A 15,819-nucleotide genomic window follows, 5' to 3' on the forward strand; every position below is an offset into this window, starting at 1 on the left:
AAAGAAGCTGAAGTGAAAATAAATTCTCAGTAGGCCTCAGCGCTAGCCTCTGTCTGTCTGGAGAAAGTAGCCACCTCGCCCTGTAACCCAAATGCAGCTGAAACCTTCTAGCTCATTTCCGGGGTCAGGCACCCTTTGCCCAGACTGGCTGGTTTTCCTGACGTGGGGGATAGTCTTCAGCACGTGGTCCCTGGAGCGACAGCTTTGACACCCTCTGAACATTTTTTGTTGATGTTGTTGTTGTTTTTAAAGGAAGAAAAGGCACTTTTTCAGCTTCCCTGAATTAGGAAGGAAGCCTGGGAGGAGGTGGAACCTTCCAGCACCACCCTGGGTGGGGTGCGGCCTCCTCATACTAGCCAGGTCTTGAGCTCTGGGCTCAGCTTAAATTTTCAGCAGAGGGTTCCACGTTTTTTACTTTGCACAAACCCCCTAAGTTGCATAGCAGTCCTGGGCCTGCCAGGAGGTCCTGGCCCACCCTCTCTGCCTGCCTTCTGTCCTCCAAGCCAGGGGAAGGTGGATGCTCCCTGGAAGTGATCACATTCGCCCCGGCTTCACTTGCTCCTCTATCGTGTGCTCATCCTCATCCGTCTGGAAGATGCTCAGCTCCCGGAGAGCATCAGACAGGGACCCTAGGATGGTATCTATCGGGTGCAGCACAGGTGGTAGAAGCTTTAGCTGCTGGAACTAGGTATGGAGAGAAGGCATTGCTCTCACTGTGTCCCTCCCATCCCTTCGGGGGAACTAAAGGAACATTACCAGGAGAATAAATAGTCTCACTCTCTTCTTCTGCAGAAATGACAAGATCTGGGATTCAGACATGGTCTCTGGTTCTGTGCCCTGAAACGTAGCAGGTTCCCCAGCAGTCCCAATAAAGCAACTTTATAGGAACAGCTACACATTTGGGTCTGTTCTTCTCACATTTATGGGTTCACAGGCAGTAAGACAGGAGAATTAAATATACGCATGGTCCTTGCTTCTTCAAGGGCCTTTGATGTTGACTAAATAGCCTAAGTGATATCTATCTAATTGTATTTTACACTCCCCAGGGGAGTCTCCATTTGAAAGGCTCTTTTTGCATCAGTGGATATTAACTCTCTTAAGTCTAAACCTATTCTCTAAGCCTCTTGTTCTGTAAATCAAGCCAGGCGTTCTTGGACTGTTGCTTACGCTAGATGAATACAGACTGTGGTCGCGTTGTTTCTACACATTACGTAGCCTTGGCTAGACTTGAACTCACTATGTAGACCAAGATGGCCTGGAATTCACAGAGATCCACCTGCCTCTGCCTCCTGATAGCTGGGATTAAAGACCTGCTCTAACACACCTGGTTAAATCCAGATTTCTAAAGCACACACATATTTGACATTAAATAATGAACAAGAAGAGGGCATAGCCTGTGGTCTGAGGATAACAGCCAGGAGCCGGAACAAGAGCTGAGCTTAGATTGCAGAGGTGGACTTGGTAGTCCAGGACACACAGAGTGCATGGTTGGGGGTAGATTTCCCCCACAACGCCCCCTAGTGTCTGCCTCTTGTCCCTCACGGCTTTGTGCCTCTAAGTTCCATTCTCTTTCGACTATTCTATGTGCTATCTATCCCCAGACTTATGTCCCCAAAATCATGCTCTGAGAAGCCACCTCTCTGCCCCTTGACTGGAAGAGGAGCTTTGGGACACTGGCCTCCCTTATTGGCCCATGATCTTCTGCCTCTAGCTGGACTCTTCTCTGTCCTGGGAGGAAGCCTGTCTGTGTGTTCTGCAGTGGTGGCCCAATCCTGTCCAGCTGCCTGACAGACCTCTCTTTCCATACTCATGTGAACTCACATTCCAGATGAATTTGCAAATTGTTCTTTCTAACTCTATGAAGAATGGAGCTGGAATTTTGCTGGGGATTGCGTTGACTCTGTAGAATGCTTTCGGCAAGATGGCCATTCTCGCTATCTTAATCCTGCCAATCCATGAGCATGGGAGATATTTCATGTTTCCTCTCCATCCTACGTCTTCTCTTTTAGAGTCATCTCTCCTCTGACTGCTGGAGCTTATGCTCTCTGCACCCCTTCTTTGGTACCCCATGGTAATGTGCATGAGGGCTTATTTAGCTTTGTGAGGTTGTGAGCCACGAATTCGCCACCTTGGCTCTGATTTGAGATAGTAATGGTGTCTTAGAGGAGGGAGCAGATGAGGTAGAGCTTGCAGACGTTGGTACCATTTTAAGCAGTTAATTTACTTAACCTTACAATTCATGAAGATGGGAATCGCTATCCTGGTTTGCTGGTGGAGGACTCCGGTGTTCAAACAAAGTCATAAGCAAGTGAGAAGCAGATGTAGGAATAGATACAATATTTGACTCCAAAGCTTGTGAGGTGGTTGAACGTGGCCCTGCACTTAGCTCCTGGGGCTTCCAAACATTCTAGACATCATAGCCTTTGGAAAAATGGCTTAACTCAGAAGTCTTGCACTATAAAATGAGACTGCAAATGGTACATGCCTCGTGAGTTATTGAAAAGCCTATGTAGAGTGTTTAATGCCGGGTCTGTCTGTGGTTAATATTCCACTTATGTTAGCAGCTAAAATAACTGCTGCTGCTGCTGCTGCTGCTGCTGTGAGGTCTAGCGTTCTATCTGTAGACTCTACCCCCATCCTTCCTATTGGTACAGCAAATTCTGCTGCCACAGAAACCATGCTGTCCCACAGTCATTGTCAATGTGGCTTGGGTGTTCCACCAGGCATGTGGCAAATGCTTAGATGGTTGGCAGTGTGCCTTTCCCTGTGCCCTGGAGCCATGCCTGTCCCCTCAGTCATGTCTGTTTTAACACTCGTGCCCCTCTTGTTCATTCCACTCTCTCTCCAGTCTGCTCTGAAAATGAATCCGAAGCGGAGGCCGACCAGCAAATGGATAACTTGTACCTGAAAGCCTTGGAGGGTTTCATTGCGGTGGTGACCCAAGATGGTGACATGATCTTTCTGTCGGAAAACATCAGCAAGTTCATGGGACTTACCCAGGTGACACCCTCTGCCTCGTTCAGTAGGAAAAACATGTCTTTATTTGGGGGATAGACACTAACGGGAGGTCCTAGGCACAGTCTTACTTGACTTTTCCTTATGCATTCCCATATGATGATGACAGTCCTTAGGACTTCCCAATGTCATGGGGCTTGACATTCCTTGCGGCTGCCCTGACAGGTCTCTTCTAGCTAGATTAACTTGGCAAAAGTATGAATCAAGCCCTTGTTGCCATCAACACTGCTCTGTTACGTCTGTAAGTCCATAGACCCAATATTGACTGGAGACTATTGATAACCACTCAGTTCATCCCCCTGCCTGTCTCTGAATGCAGACATTATCCTAGCTTCCTCTTGGAGTCTGAATGACTTCGTCGCTAGGAGTAACAGTGTCTGGCCTTGCTTTTGAAACAGGTAGAACTAACAGGACATAGCATCTTTGACTTCACTCATCCTTGCGACCATGAGGAAATCCGTGAGAACCTGACTCTCAAAACCGGTAAAGTGTTATTCTTTGTTCCCATTCTTCTCATGACCACCCCCTGCCCGCAAAGCCTGCACAAATAGCCCAAATGGATTATGTTCCATAGGTACAGTTGGACTAGCTCCTGGGTGAGAATACAGCTGTTGAGATGAGGCCCAGCACATAGAATAGCTCCTAATGGCCATCCATGGTGCCTGATGTCACACTACGAGGTCAGGGTGCCATTTCATCATCACCTGAGATCAATCATCTCCGCCAAGCGACACCACCCAAACCAATAGCTTCATCTATGCCTGATTATTTATGGGAGCTACAGGTGCCCTTTGTCGTGTATCAAGCCACCCAACACACACAGGCTTAAGCAATCTCCCACATTTCTGTGGATTCTGTGGGCAGGTCTCTAGCTCTATGTGACATCAGCTGGATTGCAGCCATCAGGGGCTAAACTAGGTTGAAGTGATTAAAATGGCTCACCTGGTGTGCTGCTGGGACAGTGACCACAGCTCTCAGTCTATGGAGCCTCCCGGTAGCCGTCCTCATATGAAGACTCCAGAGCAGCCGCCTTGGATGACAGCTCAGGCCATGTATCTTCCTTCTCCCCTGTAGAGTGCAGCTGCAGAAGCCCACAGACCATCCTAGGCCCTAGTCCTGAAATAGGCATGTTACCACTTCTAACCCTGTTCGGCTGGCGAGGGAAAGGTTCAGGCTTGCCCTGTGTCTCAGGTCCATGTCAAGAGGCATGACCGTAAGAATTACCACTGGAGAGCAGCTATGAAGGGAATGTGGAGATTTTCAGAAGAACTAAAACTTTGGTGCTGGAGAGCCGGCTCCGTGGTTAAGAATACTGGTTATTCTTCTGGGGACCTAAGTTGACCTCCCAGGTTCTTTGACTGGTGGTGGGTCACAACTCCAGCTTCAGGGAGATCCAGGGTCCTCCCCTAACCTCTGCAGGTATCTGCACAAATATGCCCATAAACACAAAGGTACAAACTTCAGTAAATCTTTCCAAACCATACGAAAGGAGCCATCACTGTAGGCAGCAGTGGCTTCCAATGACTGCTGAGATCCTCTCTGAACTTGAGAATCTATCACCGGTCTGGACAGACTGCCCACATCAACATCTTGTAAATCTGTCACCTGTCACTAGAATGGGGTGTGTGCTCATCCAACCTGAATAGCAAAGGCAGTGATGCCACGCCTGCGAGGCGGTGTTCTCGTTGCCATGTGTGCTGCAAAAGCGGAGGCTTTGTTGGCTCACCTCTCCTGTTGGTACAGAGTACTGTAATCCACACTCAGACTTACAAAGCTTTGTAAAATTATAACCACCTCCCTTTCCAATGCTGCCCCAGCCTCTCATCTGCATTGCTGCTTTCTATCCAAAGACCTTGGTCAACTGGCTTCCAGAGTACATAGGCTGGGGACCACCAGGAGTTTATTTGTCTTGCCTGTGGTGCCGAGAAACCCTAGGCTATATAGAATGATTGGTTCTTGGTGGTGAAGGGGCTATTGATCACAGACCTGCGCCACCATACTTGGCTTTCGGAAGCACTTCCTAAATAGGTGTCTCTCGTTGCTTCTCTTCTAGAGAACACTGCTCCCTGGGTTCTTTGTCTCAACTCAACTGCTGACCAAAACCTTTGTCTGAGCATCTGTGAACTGAACTAAGAATCTCAGTCCTGTGCTGTTCAAAGTCTTTCTTTTCAAATCGATGGCAAAAGATGAGGCCAAATCTAGGATCTTTTTGCTTTTATGTTTCTCTGACTCACAGCTGAGTGTCCTCCACTTATCTGAGGAAAACTCAGGTCTTTAGATTCATGAATGGGGATTTGAGATCAAGCAGACTCAGCCAGTCAGCAAGTCCTTGCTGAAAGGTTTCAGGCTGCTTAGACTCATGGTCTAAAAGCAAGGGGTCCGTGTGGATTCCTGGAAGAAGAAAAGGTTGGGAGACGGGCTGTGGAATGCTTTGATGGTGAGTGGAAAGCCTCAAACTCGGTCCTGCAAACAGTCAGAGACTGTTGAAGATGTTTAAGCTGAGATGATACTATCAGATGTCAGAATGGGGAGACTCCAATGATTAGCAAGTTAGGAGCCCACAATTACAACCCAGACTTAATCAGAAATGAATATTGAGCTCCCTCATTCCTAAGTCGGGGGGGGGGGGCTTTCTCAGTACAGTTATAACTTATCATATACAAACTCCACCTAACAACTAAAATTATAAGAAGCCTAATTATAGGAGAGACAGTTTATCAGAACAACATTCAAGCTGTCACTTAATGGGTTCTGCAGAAGAGGTTTAAATTCAGTTCAAGGATGCCAGTTCTTTTGATACACAGCTGTTTTAGACTGTGTCGGTCAAATCAAGGTTCCTTGGAGGTGTGGGTACAGAGGTTGGCAGCTTCTCTTAGAGCAGTGTGACTACTTGTTGGAAAGTTCTGAATTGCTCTGTGATGTTGGGCCTGTGGAGGCCAAGGATGAAGATGGCAGCGGTGTAGCCACAGTTGAGACACCATTGGCCTCATGTTTTCTGTTCTGCATAACAAGAAGCAGAAAACCTGGGCAGGCTTTGGAGATTTGTACTAAAGGAAAGAAGTTGTATGTTCCTTGTCTCGGTGATTTACTTAATCCTGAATGAAAGGTCATCTAATTGTTCTTTGTTTAAAGAACATCTTTAAGATAGACTTGTCTACCCAGTTCCAGTTAAAAACAAGGTGTGTGTGTGTGTATGTGTGAGTGTGTGAGTGTGTGTGTGTGTGTGTGTGTGTGTGTGTGTTCATTCCCCTCCCCTCCCCTCCCTGACGTGTGTCACCTTAGGAGGAAATTGATGAATGGCACATTATCCAGAGCATAGTCATTCGAGGATTCAGGTAGGATATTGGTTGCTCACATTCCTGAGAGACAGGCTAGCGAGAGCAGAGAGGAGTGTCCAAGGATAATTCTAACTGGACAGACTTATGTCTTATGGAGCAACCATGGTCACTCTCAGGTTTCCTGCTAGAGACCCAAGGCCTGACTGGGGAGAGACATCTGAAACTGTGGTGTAGCCTCACAGCTCTCAGGTGACAAACAGGTACAGTGTGTAGCAAACATGGCACAGCTCCTGCCTTCCAGGCCTTCCTGCTCCTGGGAATGCAGTCACATAGGAGCTCAGCCATCTTCCAAGAAATCTAACTTTTGCAGGGGAGCAGCTCTCTCCCAGGAGTCCCTCCACTGTGAGTCTCCACCGACCTGATGTTAGCTCGTAGCCCCTGGGTGGGACTGGCCATCACTAGAAGTTTTGTAAAAAAACCTTCCTTGACATATTTCTGTCCTCTAGTTCTGACCACAATTGAGCCAGCAAATTTGACTCAAGGCTCAAGGCGCAGCAGCAAAGGGACATCATTAGTATTTAAGCCATGAGGGCCTCTCTGCCCATGGCAGGCTACAAGCACTCTACTACAAACCACTAGGAGACACAAATACAAGTTGCCCAGAAACATTGTAATTTGGATTAATTAACTGGCTCCCACACCCTTCCCCACTCAGGTTCTGGTTTTGGGAAGAAGAGCAAAGACGTGTCCACCGAGCGTGACTTCTTCATGAGGATGAAGTGCACGGTCACCAACAGAGGCCGGACTGTCAACCTCAAGTCGGCCACCTGGAAGGTAGGATGCGTGGAGTCTCAAGAAAGAGCCAGGAGCAGGAGGTGCCTGAGGCCTCTCCCTCTTCTTGGCCGTCTCGGCCTTGTCTTACTTCTGTGCTTTGACCCCAGGTCCTGCACTGCACCGGGCAAGTGAGAGTCTACAACAACTGCCCCCCTCACAGTAGCCTCTGTGGCTCCAAGGAGCCCCTGCTGTCCTGCCTTATCATCATGTGTGAGCCAATCCAGCACCCATCCCACATGGACATCCCCCTGGACAGCAAGACTTTCCTGAGCCGCCACAGCATGGACATGAAGTTCACCTACTGTGACGACAGGTGGGGTGTTGGAACAGGGCGGGTCTTACCGGTGTGCGTCTGTGAGAGTGTGACAGCGAAGGGACGGGACTAGGACATGGTGTGGGATTGCTGGCTGCAAGTTTGTAGAAGGTAGCCTCCTTCCATGTGAAGACTTTAAAATGAAGAGAGCTAGGTTAGACTCTAACCCTCAGTTCCAAAGCAACTGGACGTTCTCTTGGGAGTGGGGGGCACAGAAGCCATAAAGACTGTGGACTTGGACTAGAGAGCCTAGCAGAGTCATCTGTGGTCAGTGTAGGCTGCTGTTCTCAGCTTCATTAAAGGGGAGACCACAGAGGATGCACAGGAAGGCATGCTGTGTGGTTGTCATTACATGCAGGTTTGTATAGACCACAGTTCCTATCCACTTGTGCTGCTGCTGCTGGGATGGAGATGTGGAGGACAACAGTGAGAACGGGTTGTGATGTGCAGTGGCTTGCACCAGGGTGAGGGAAGCCAGGTGAGAGGCCGCACCGGGCGTGCATGCCTCGCCTGAGTGAATGGCACCACTCATTGTGCCTGACTACTTCACTCAGCGTAAGCTCAGCTCTGCCATGTCTCTCGCATCAACCGTGTACTGCCTGACACTCGGAAATGAGTGACTTGCTCCTGGTGTGTTTCATAGGGTCATTCTGCGAGGAGGTCACAGTTGTGAACACACGTGGAAAAGCAGAATGGCATAGCCTGTGGAGGCTTTGTGTCTGAGCTCATTTCCATCCCTGGCTTCCCCAACGCAAGAGCTTCCTCCTGAGCTCAAGGCAGTAAGCTTGCCTCTGCAAGTCTGCGACCCACATGAGCCCAAAACAGCCTGGTCTTCCCCATAGCAGACCCCAAGGCAGAAGCTCCTGACAGCCCCCTACAGGCCCAGCTTCTCTCTTGCTCAGCTAGGTATCTAGGGGCATCTATTTTTTACAGGGAGACCTTTCTGGTTTCTAGGTTAGGTTTAGACCCGTCGCTCTGAGTCTAGATGGACCTGGTCTGTTGGCTGTCACTTATGGCCCCATTCAGAAGTTATGTAAACGATCCTTGACATATTCCTGTGTCCTAGTTCTGACCACAACAGTTAGGCGGCAAGGCACTGGGGGTTAGTGAGTATTTAAGTACTTAGGAAAAATTCCACAAGCTTATAGGGAGAGGAGCCTGAACTTCATTAGTCAGCACTGATGGCCGTCCTAGTGTTACCGTTGCTGTTATGGTGGTGGCCACTGGTGTTCAACACATCCAATCCGGTGTTTATAGGAATATTCTGAGCAGAAGATAGATCGGAGGTACGCCCTCTGCAGTTTTCAGAGAGACCTCGAAAGTCCTGGTGCCAGATCCATGACACCAGCTTTGAGGTGCAGTGGGACTTGGGATGCTTGTGCAGATACCCAGGAGTGGTCAGGGATGTGGGTGACAGGAGGGAGTTGCTCTGAAGCAGGGGAAACCAAACCCTCACCTGCCATCTCTAGAGAGCAGGAAAGGGATTGTAGAAAGGAGCTGGCAGGTGAGGGAACTATCTCCCAGAAAGGTTAATTTGTTGTTCATTTTCATTCATTATTGTGGTCTGAGTGGGTTTCAGGTAAAAGGGCTAGCCTTGGGTTAAGGGCAGAAGGGGACAGTCACAAGAAATGGCAGCCTAAAGGGACAAAGATGCCATGTACACACACACAGAGGTACCACGGTGACTTCCTTAGTTTGGCTCTCAGTACAGTGGGTGGACTTGATACTCACAGGAAGGATCCTGGGATTTAGAGATGTGGCTCGTCGTGCACAAGGAGATGCCGCTTAGGGTGGCTTAGGACACATAGTATTTTCAGCACACTCTTGCCTTCCAAGGGAGCTGATTGCATGGCCCAACGTGAATTCTGTTCTGCTAGGGAGCCGACTGCAGAGGGATGCAAACACAGAGTGCCCCACGGAGCGTTTAACCGATTAGCAGATTAGTTAACCAGGGTACAGTTAGGACAGTTAGTGAAGGGGCTATTTTAAGTGCTTAATCCCTTGGTGTTATTTCTCGATTGCTTTGGGTTGGGGGAGAGGCTTATTCTGTTTGCATGTGTTGAGATGTGGAGCAGTGTGTGTGTGTGTGTGTGTGTGTGTGTGTGTGTGTGTGTGTAAGAGGGGGAGGGAGAGAGAGAGTATACATACATACACTAACATGACCTTCTGAGAGATGTGCTCTAAACCCAGAGCCTACATGTGAGAGCCAGTGTAGAGCAGGGCTCCCCCATTTTACTCAGTGAATTATTTAGTTTGGTGACATCTGACATAGGAGGGGGACATCTGACACAAAGGGGATTGTGTCCCCTAACAAAAGCAGGAAAGAATCTGAAGAAAGGAAGTTTGAATCCACAATCAGATTTGAGTGAGTTTGATACTTTCTTTGGTTATGCTTATATGTGTGTGTGATATGTGTTTATATATATATATATATACATATACATATATATATATATACATATATATATCACATATATGTATATGTATGTATATGTGTATATGTATATATATATATATGATTATTAATTATGAGACAGTGAATACTTTAAACCCTCCAATAGTGTCTGTCATTTTCATATATGTACAGGGCACAGTTATGGCTTAAACAGTATTGCTTATCTGAAAATCTTGGAACTAAACATGTTTCTCATTTTCGAGTTTGGGGGAAGTTTTGCATGAACTGTCCTTAAGTGAATCCAGAAATTCAACATCCAAAATGCTCTAGGATCTGAAGCTTTTAAGTGTAATGTAGGCACACTTTGGGCATCAGATTATCAGATTTTCAGATGAAGAGTGCCCAGCCTGTGGACTGCTGTGGCTCTGGCAACAGGAGTCTTCACTTGCTTGGTCAGGCAAAAGAAAAATCTCGTCTTCCTCTAGCCCCCACCCTCTCAAGGCTGGCCCATGATTTGCAGCAATCCCCTGCCCCAGCATCCTGAGTGCTAAGGATGTCTTTATTGTCAGCATAATTAATATCCTCCTCTGCTGTGCACTCAAACATAAAAGTTGCAGTGTGTCTGTTTCCTAACATTCTTAGGGACTAACCCATGAGCTGTCACTGGGGAACAGCTGTCATAAACTGTTGTGTCACGGGGGAAAGAAGTCCCGGTGCCTGAGGGTTTGAGCTTGAGATCCGAGCAGCTTAGTGAAACCACAGGGAATTTGTAGTACAGAACAGAACGTGCCATTCATCCTGGAGGAAGACCCAAGCCATTCTCAAATCCTTTAAAAGGGGTGGGTTTTTAAATTCACGTGAGATGCCATCTAGTGGTCAAATAGAAAAACTGTGAAGGAGGCCAACTCCTCAAGATGAGGTTTTCTTAGAAAAAGCACATGTAATCTCAATGTGATTTTGTGAGTCTTCCTGTAACTTTGAAAGATGTATGAAAATTATAGTAAGCATTTAAAACTAATGAATAAAACCATTTAAAGAATGAACCACCAAAAGAATTTGAGAGCACCATGTTCCATCAAAACAATACAGGACATAGCCAAGAGTTAGGCTTGTAAGTTAGGAAGACTTGTGTATAATGCTCCTGCAGAGACCCCACCCCATACACATAATTACAGCTTCTTGTAGCTCTGCTTACAGGGACTTGAGCCTCTGGCCTCTGAGGGCACACGTACACGGGCACAAACACGTGCGCATATATGCATGCATGCATGCACACACGTGTTATCACGCACACATACTTAAATCTTTGGGGGAAAAGATGTATGGTGGCTTCACTCAAAGAACTTAGGGACAGGAAGACAGCTTACGTGAGGGAAGGCTTGAGGGCCATGAGAAGAATGTCCGTGAAGACCTGGGCGCTGAGATGGCTCAGCAAATAGAGGAACTTGCTGCCAAGCCTGGGACCCCGAGTTTGACCCCAGAACCCGTATGGACAGAGCTGATTTGCTGATTTCACAAGTAGTCCTCTAATCCCCCCCCACACACACACATACACAAACACACACACATACGCACACTATGGCATGTACACTCACACAAATAAATGCAGTTTTAAAGAGGAAATTATAAAGAACCATAAAGTGTGAGGCAGGCATGTGTGAAGACAGCTAGGAGGTGTATCAAGTCCAAGAGTAAAGCAGACTGGCTTTAAGCAAATTCGTTGTAAAATAATATGTTCTCTTTTGCACATTGGAGATGATTAACAAACTTTGCTGCTTTTTGTAATGGGTGGTATCGTCTTAATTTCAGGGTGATCTTTTGCAAGCACCGTGAATGTATTTTGGCCTCATATATAATTGATTCCAAGTACTTTAGCAGGCCTGTACATTGCCTTTCTCCAGACATCTCCGTTAGGGGTTATCCAATGCTTCTTTAGATCCCGACGTTAGACTCTAACGTACTTTGCACGTATGTCCGCTCAGCTGACAGTATTCTGGAATCAGCCCTAGCCATGTTTGAATGTGTAAAAACAACTACTCCCATGTTATCCTGAGACACCTGGTCTGTTGGAAATGCTCTACAGACTCCCTGTAGTTTATATCAGAGTTTACTGCATGACGGGGTTCCTTCCATGAATTAGTCACTTCTCACAGTCCTTCTCACTGGTGGGGGTTTTGTCGACGAAGAGATGGCTGGTGGCATGCAGGATAGCACTGGTCCAGAATGGAGGCCAGGCTACTTTCTGGTGTATAACTTCACCCTACCAACAGCACATCTCACAGAGACCATAGATCCCATAGAGAACTGTTAACCACAGAGCTGGGGTATAGACTTCATATAATTGGGCAGTATTCGGGGGTGTGTGCAAGACTTAAGGGCTGTTGCTTGAAGCAAGTATGGTCCAGATAAAAATATATTAAAATGATTAGGTCTTGAGATCTGAGTAGTGAATCTAGATATCATTAAAGAAATGCACTGCCAGTGCTTGTAAATATACAGAAAATAAACAACAAGTGTCTGGGGGTCGTTAAAGCACACAAAGAAAGAGCCAGTGAGAGTACGCATTGATTAATGATAGCGTTCTTGGGAAGGCAAGTGGGTGGCTAAGAAGTACTCAGTACTTGCATCTTCACACAGAGTTCAGATACTCCCTAGTCACCGTGTTTACATGATTAACTAAGCAAACCCTTGGCCTCTGAAGGGAGGGAGCAGCAGAAGAAATGGCACTAGGGGGCTGCAGCCTGGGAGGGATGGCATGTGGCTGATTCTGCTATCTCTAGAGGGGACAGCGTGCAGAAGACCATTTCCTTCCTGACCTTCATCTGGTGGTCCATTCCATATAACACACCTACATGTGTTTTTAACATGCCACACCTCATTCTGTGTGTGTTTGTATATATGTATATGTGTGTGTATATATATATGCGTATATGGGCTCTCTTGGTCTGCCTGCATGCTTCTGAAGGTCAGACATCAGTACTGGGTGTCTTCCTCTTCCATTCTTTACTTTGCTTTTTTGAGACAGGCTCTTGCAGTGAGCCCAGAACTTACTGTTTTGGCTAAAGTAACCGATCAGCAAGCTCTTAGGATCTGCCTGTTATGCCACTGCCATTCACTGGCTCCACCCACTGGCCCCACCCACTGGCCCCAGCACTGGGCTTACAGACATCTTTTGCCATGCAGCAGGTTTTCACACTGAGGCTGGGGATCTGAACTCAGATCTTCATGCTTGCACAGTGAGCACTTTGAGCCATTTCCTCACTCCTGCTTGTAGACTATCTTCAGAACAAAGAGCAGTTGTGGACAGTGAATAAGTCACCTCAGATTTTACCTGCACGTCTCACTCTGAAGGCCAAAGCCAGAGTCTGGTCTGACTTCAGAACAAAGATACCCTTCTACCATTCATTGTCTGTTTCCTCTCTTTCTTCCTCTCCTGCCTCCTCATAGGCTTGCTCCATCCTCTTTGGAGTCTCTGCTCCGTTCCTCTTTGGTCTACTTCTTTATCTGCTTGTTATTAAAGCATACACTCGGTCCCCAGCTTTGAAATCCGACAGATCTTTTTACGTTTCCCCCTCCTCTCGTGCAGTCTCGAGTTGACTTTTAAGTTTACGGGTGACCCCAAATGATTCTTCTTCCAGCGAGTCAAGGATCTCTAATTAGGAAGAGCGAAGTGGTCCCTCTCCCCTGATGGAGAGCACAGACGGCACTCTTATCTGCCGCAGCCAGGGAAATGAGCAGGGAAGGCCCCAGGGGCCATAACAGCAAGTCTATAAACAAGTTCGGTTCCTTAACCTCCCTATGGCGTCGGTGTGCCTGCGGATGGGGGCAAACGGTCATTAGCTTTAACTTGGGGCTTCCTGGCTTTGTGAAGTCTTGAGAACCCGCATGCTCTGCGATTGTGTTCGGGCCGTGCGCATTTCCCAGTTTTTACTGTAGTCTGTTTAAAGGAATGAAGAGGGAAACATTAAATATTTATTTTGGCTGACAAGATAACTGAAAGCTGCTAGCGGGAAGATAACTGGCAAGTCTGAAATCTGGGTTTGTTTGTCTCCTAGAACATGCCCATTGTGTGCCTTTGAAAGGATGATACGGTAATTAGGCAAAAGCATCTTATTATGAGGTTGATTATAATATTTACTCGAAGACTTTTGATGGCAAGATCCTAATCGTGAAAGGAAATGGGATTTCTTCAGGAAAGACGATCACATCCTTCCTAGAAGGCCCGTGGGCTCAGTGGGGAAAGTTTGTAGAAAATTTTGCATCGGCTCAGTCTGGCTGGCAAGTGAACAACCCTGTGAGTGGCTCTGCTGTCCCTGGTTCTGGTTCTGGTTCCCAGGCAGAGTTTGAAGTGCAGTCTCGGGAATGCTGTATGGCTAGGTACAGACATTGCTCCACTCCTCATTCCCCCAGCTTTATATCAGCGGAAGTGCCTTTGGGTACCAGCTCCAGGGTCCTGGCGACCCACGGCATGCGCGAGGCCAGTAAACCTAGAAACCAAGTGGGGACAAATCCTCTTGTGGTAAAGATGGCCAGCTGGCACTAGTATTCTGCCAGCCTCACAGGGCTGAATCAGCCATACTTAGAGGTTTTGTCAGTGGGCCTAACCTTTGCTCGGCAAAGACTTGAGCCTCCAGCATTGCGTCTGGTCAGAAAACTTGCCTTTTCTCTGCTCACGTAAGAGCAGGTAGTAGACAGAATGGAATGGCAGACTGAAGACTGCGATGAACTGCTAGAGGTGCTCCTGTGGGTACACACATGTGCACATACATGTAAACACGTGTGAACACGTGTGCACTGAGATGGTTAATCATGCTTAAGGAAAGTAGATCGTGACCCGGGTTCCTAAGTGGGGCTGGATTGTCAGCATGACTTCCCTCACTGTGGGGAGGCAGGAGGAGAAGGCCCACGGTGTAAGAGTCCAGTGCATCCTTCCTAGGGCCTAGGGCCTAGGGCCTAGGCAAGGGACGAAGGAATTGGAGGGGGTTCGGTGGAGAAGGAGAGGCCTGCGGTGACTCTGGAACTGGTGGCAGATGGCTGGTGGGGAGAGTATATGACATCCTGCAAGTTAGCTGAAAATCAGATTTCTTACAAGCAAAGACTGGATTCTGGGGAGATCTAGAACCTGGGCAGTTTGCCCCAGCCAAGAGAGTAGCTGGCCTAAGACGAGTAGCTGGCTTGAGAAGGACTGGGTCTAACAGGCACATGCCATTACAATTGGATGGAATGAATACTGAGACAGTCACTGGAGCAAGTGGAGCCTTTTGATTCTCCTTGTCCTTAGCCTCTGTCCAGAGGGCACAGAACACAGCTGTGCCCCAAGGCAGTGTGCTTCAAGGAGGGTGGTCGTACCGAGCTGCTCCCGTCAGCTCTGGCTTGTGATGAGCAAAGTGGGAAGCATCTAAGATGGAGGACTCGTGGGACACACAGCAGAATGACATGTGACTCACAAGGTGGCCGGTGCAGTGATTCTAGGGCAGGCTTTTGTTCACTTAAATGTCTCCACACAGAAAGCTTCCATGTGTCTTCGTGGCTCTCTCCATATTGGCTTTTTCCTGTCCAGTTCTCAACCAAAACTAGATCATCCAGAGGCAACACATCTACATGCGGTGCACTCACGCCATTTTCTGGCTTCGCTGCTTGTTTACCTGCGAGGACTGATTTTTATGTTGCTTCCCCTTAGCAGCCTCTGTCCTTCTCCCTCATGGAGATGGGAAGGGACAAGCTGCTGGAGACACATCTAGGGTCATAGATGGCAGCTGAGCAGCATCCAGGGGTGACACTGGAGAGAAAGCTCCCTCCCTGGCTCTTCCTCGCCTTCCCTTCTGGGACACAGGATTTCCATCTAAACATTCCTCAGCTTCAACTAGAATGAGCTTGAGATGCTAGCCAGGAAGCCTCAGCCCTTGTTCCTGTCTGATCTGGGCACTTGTGTGGCCATCAAGCCAATTCTGTCCTCTCTCAGATCTCCACTTATGCAGATGAAC

The 15,819-nt window shown here is 47.8% G+C and overlaps 1 protein-coding gene across 1 annotated transcript in view; it reads left to right on the forward strand.

Annotated features, from left to right (window-relative positions):
• Epas1 (endothelial PAS domain protein 1) overlaps positions 1-15,819 on the forward strand; it is an 82,629-nt gene that overhangs the window by 50,968 nt on the left and 15,842 nt on the right. The window contains exons 3-6 of the mRNA XM_021185964.2: positions 2,849-3,000; positions 3,414-3,498; positions 7,009-7,127; positions 7,235-7,440. Coding sequence (XP_021041623.1) covers positions 2,849-3,000; positions 3,414-3,498; positions 7,009-7,127; positions 7,235-7,440 — 562 coding nt within the window. The remainder of the gene's footprint in view (positions 1-2,848; positions 3,001-3,413; positions 3,499-7,008; positions 7,128-7,234; positions 7,441-15,819) is intronic.

This window comes from Mus caroli, chromosome 17, assembly GCF_900094665.2.
Source record: "Mus caroli chromosome 17, CAROLI_EIJ_v1.1, whole genome shotgun sequence".
In the NCBI taxonomy this organism is placed as follows: domain Eukaryota; kingdom Metazoa; phylum Chordata; class Mammalia; order Rodentia; family Muridae; genus Mus; species Mus caroli.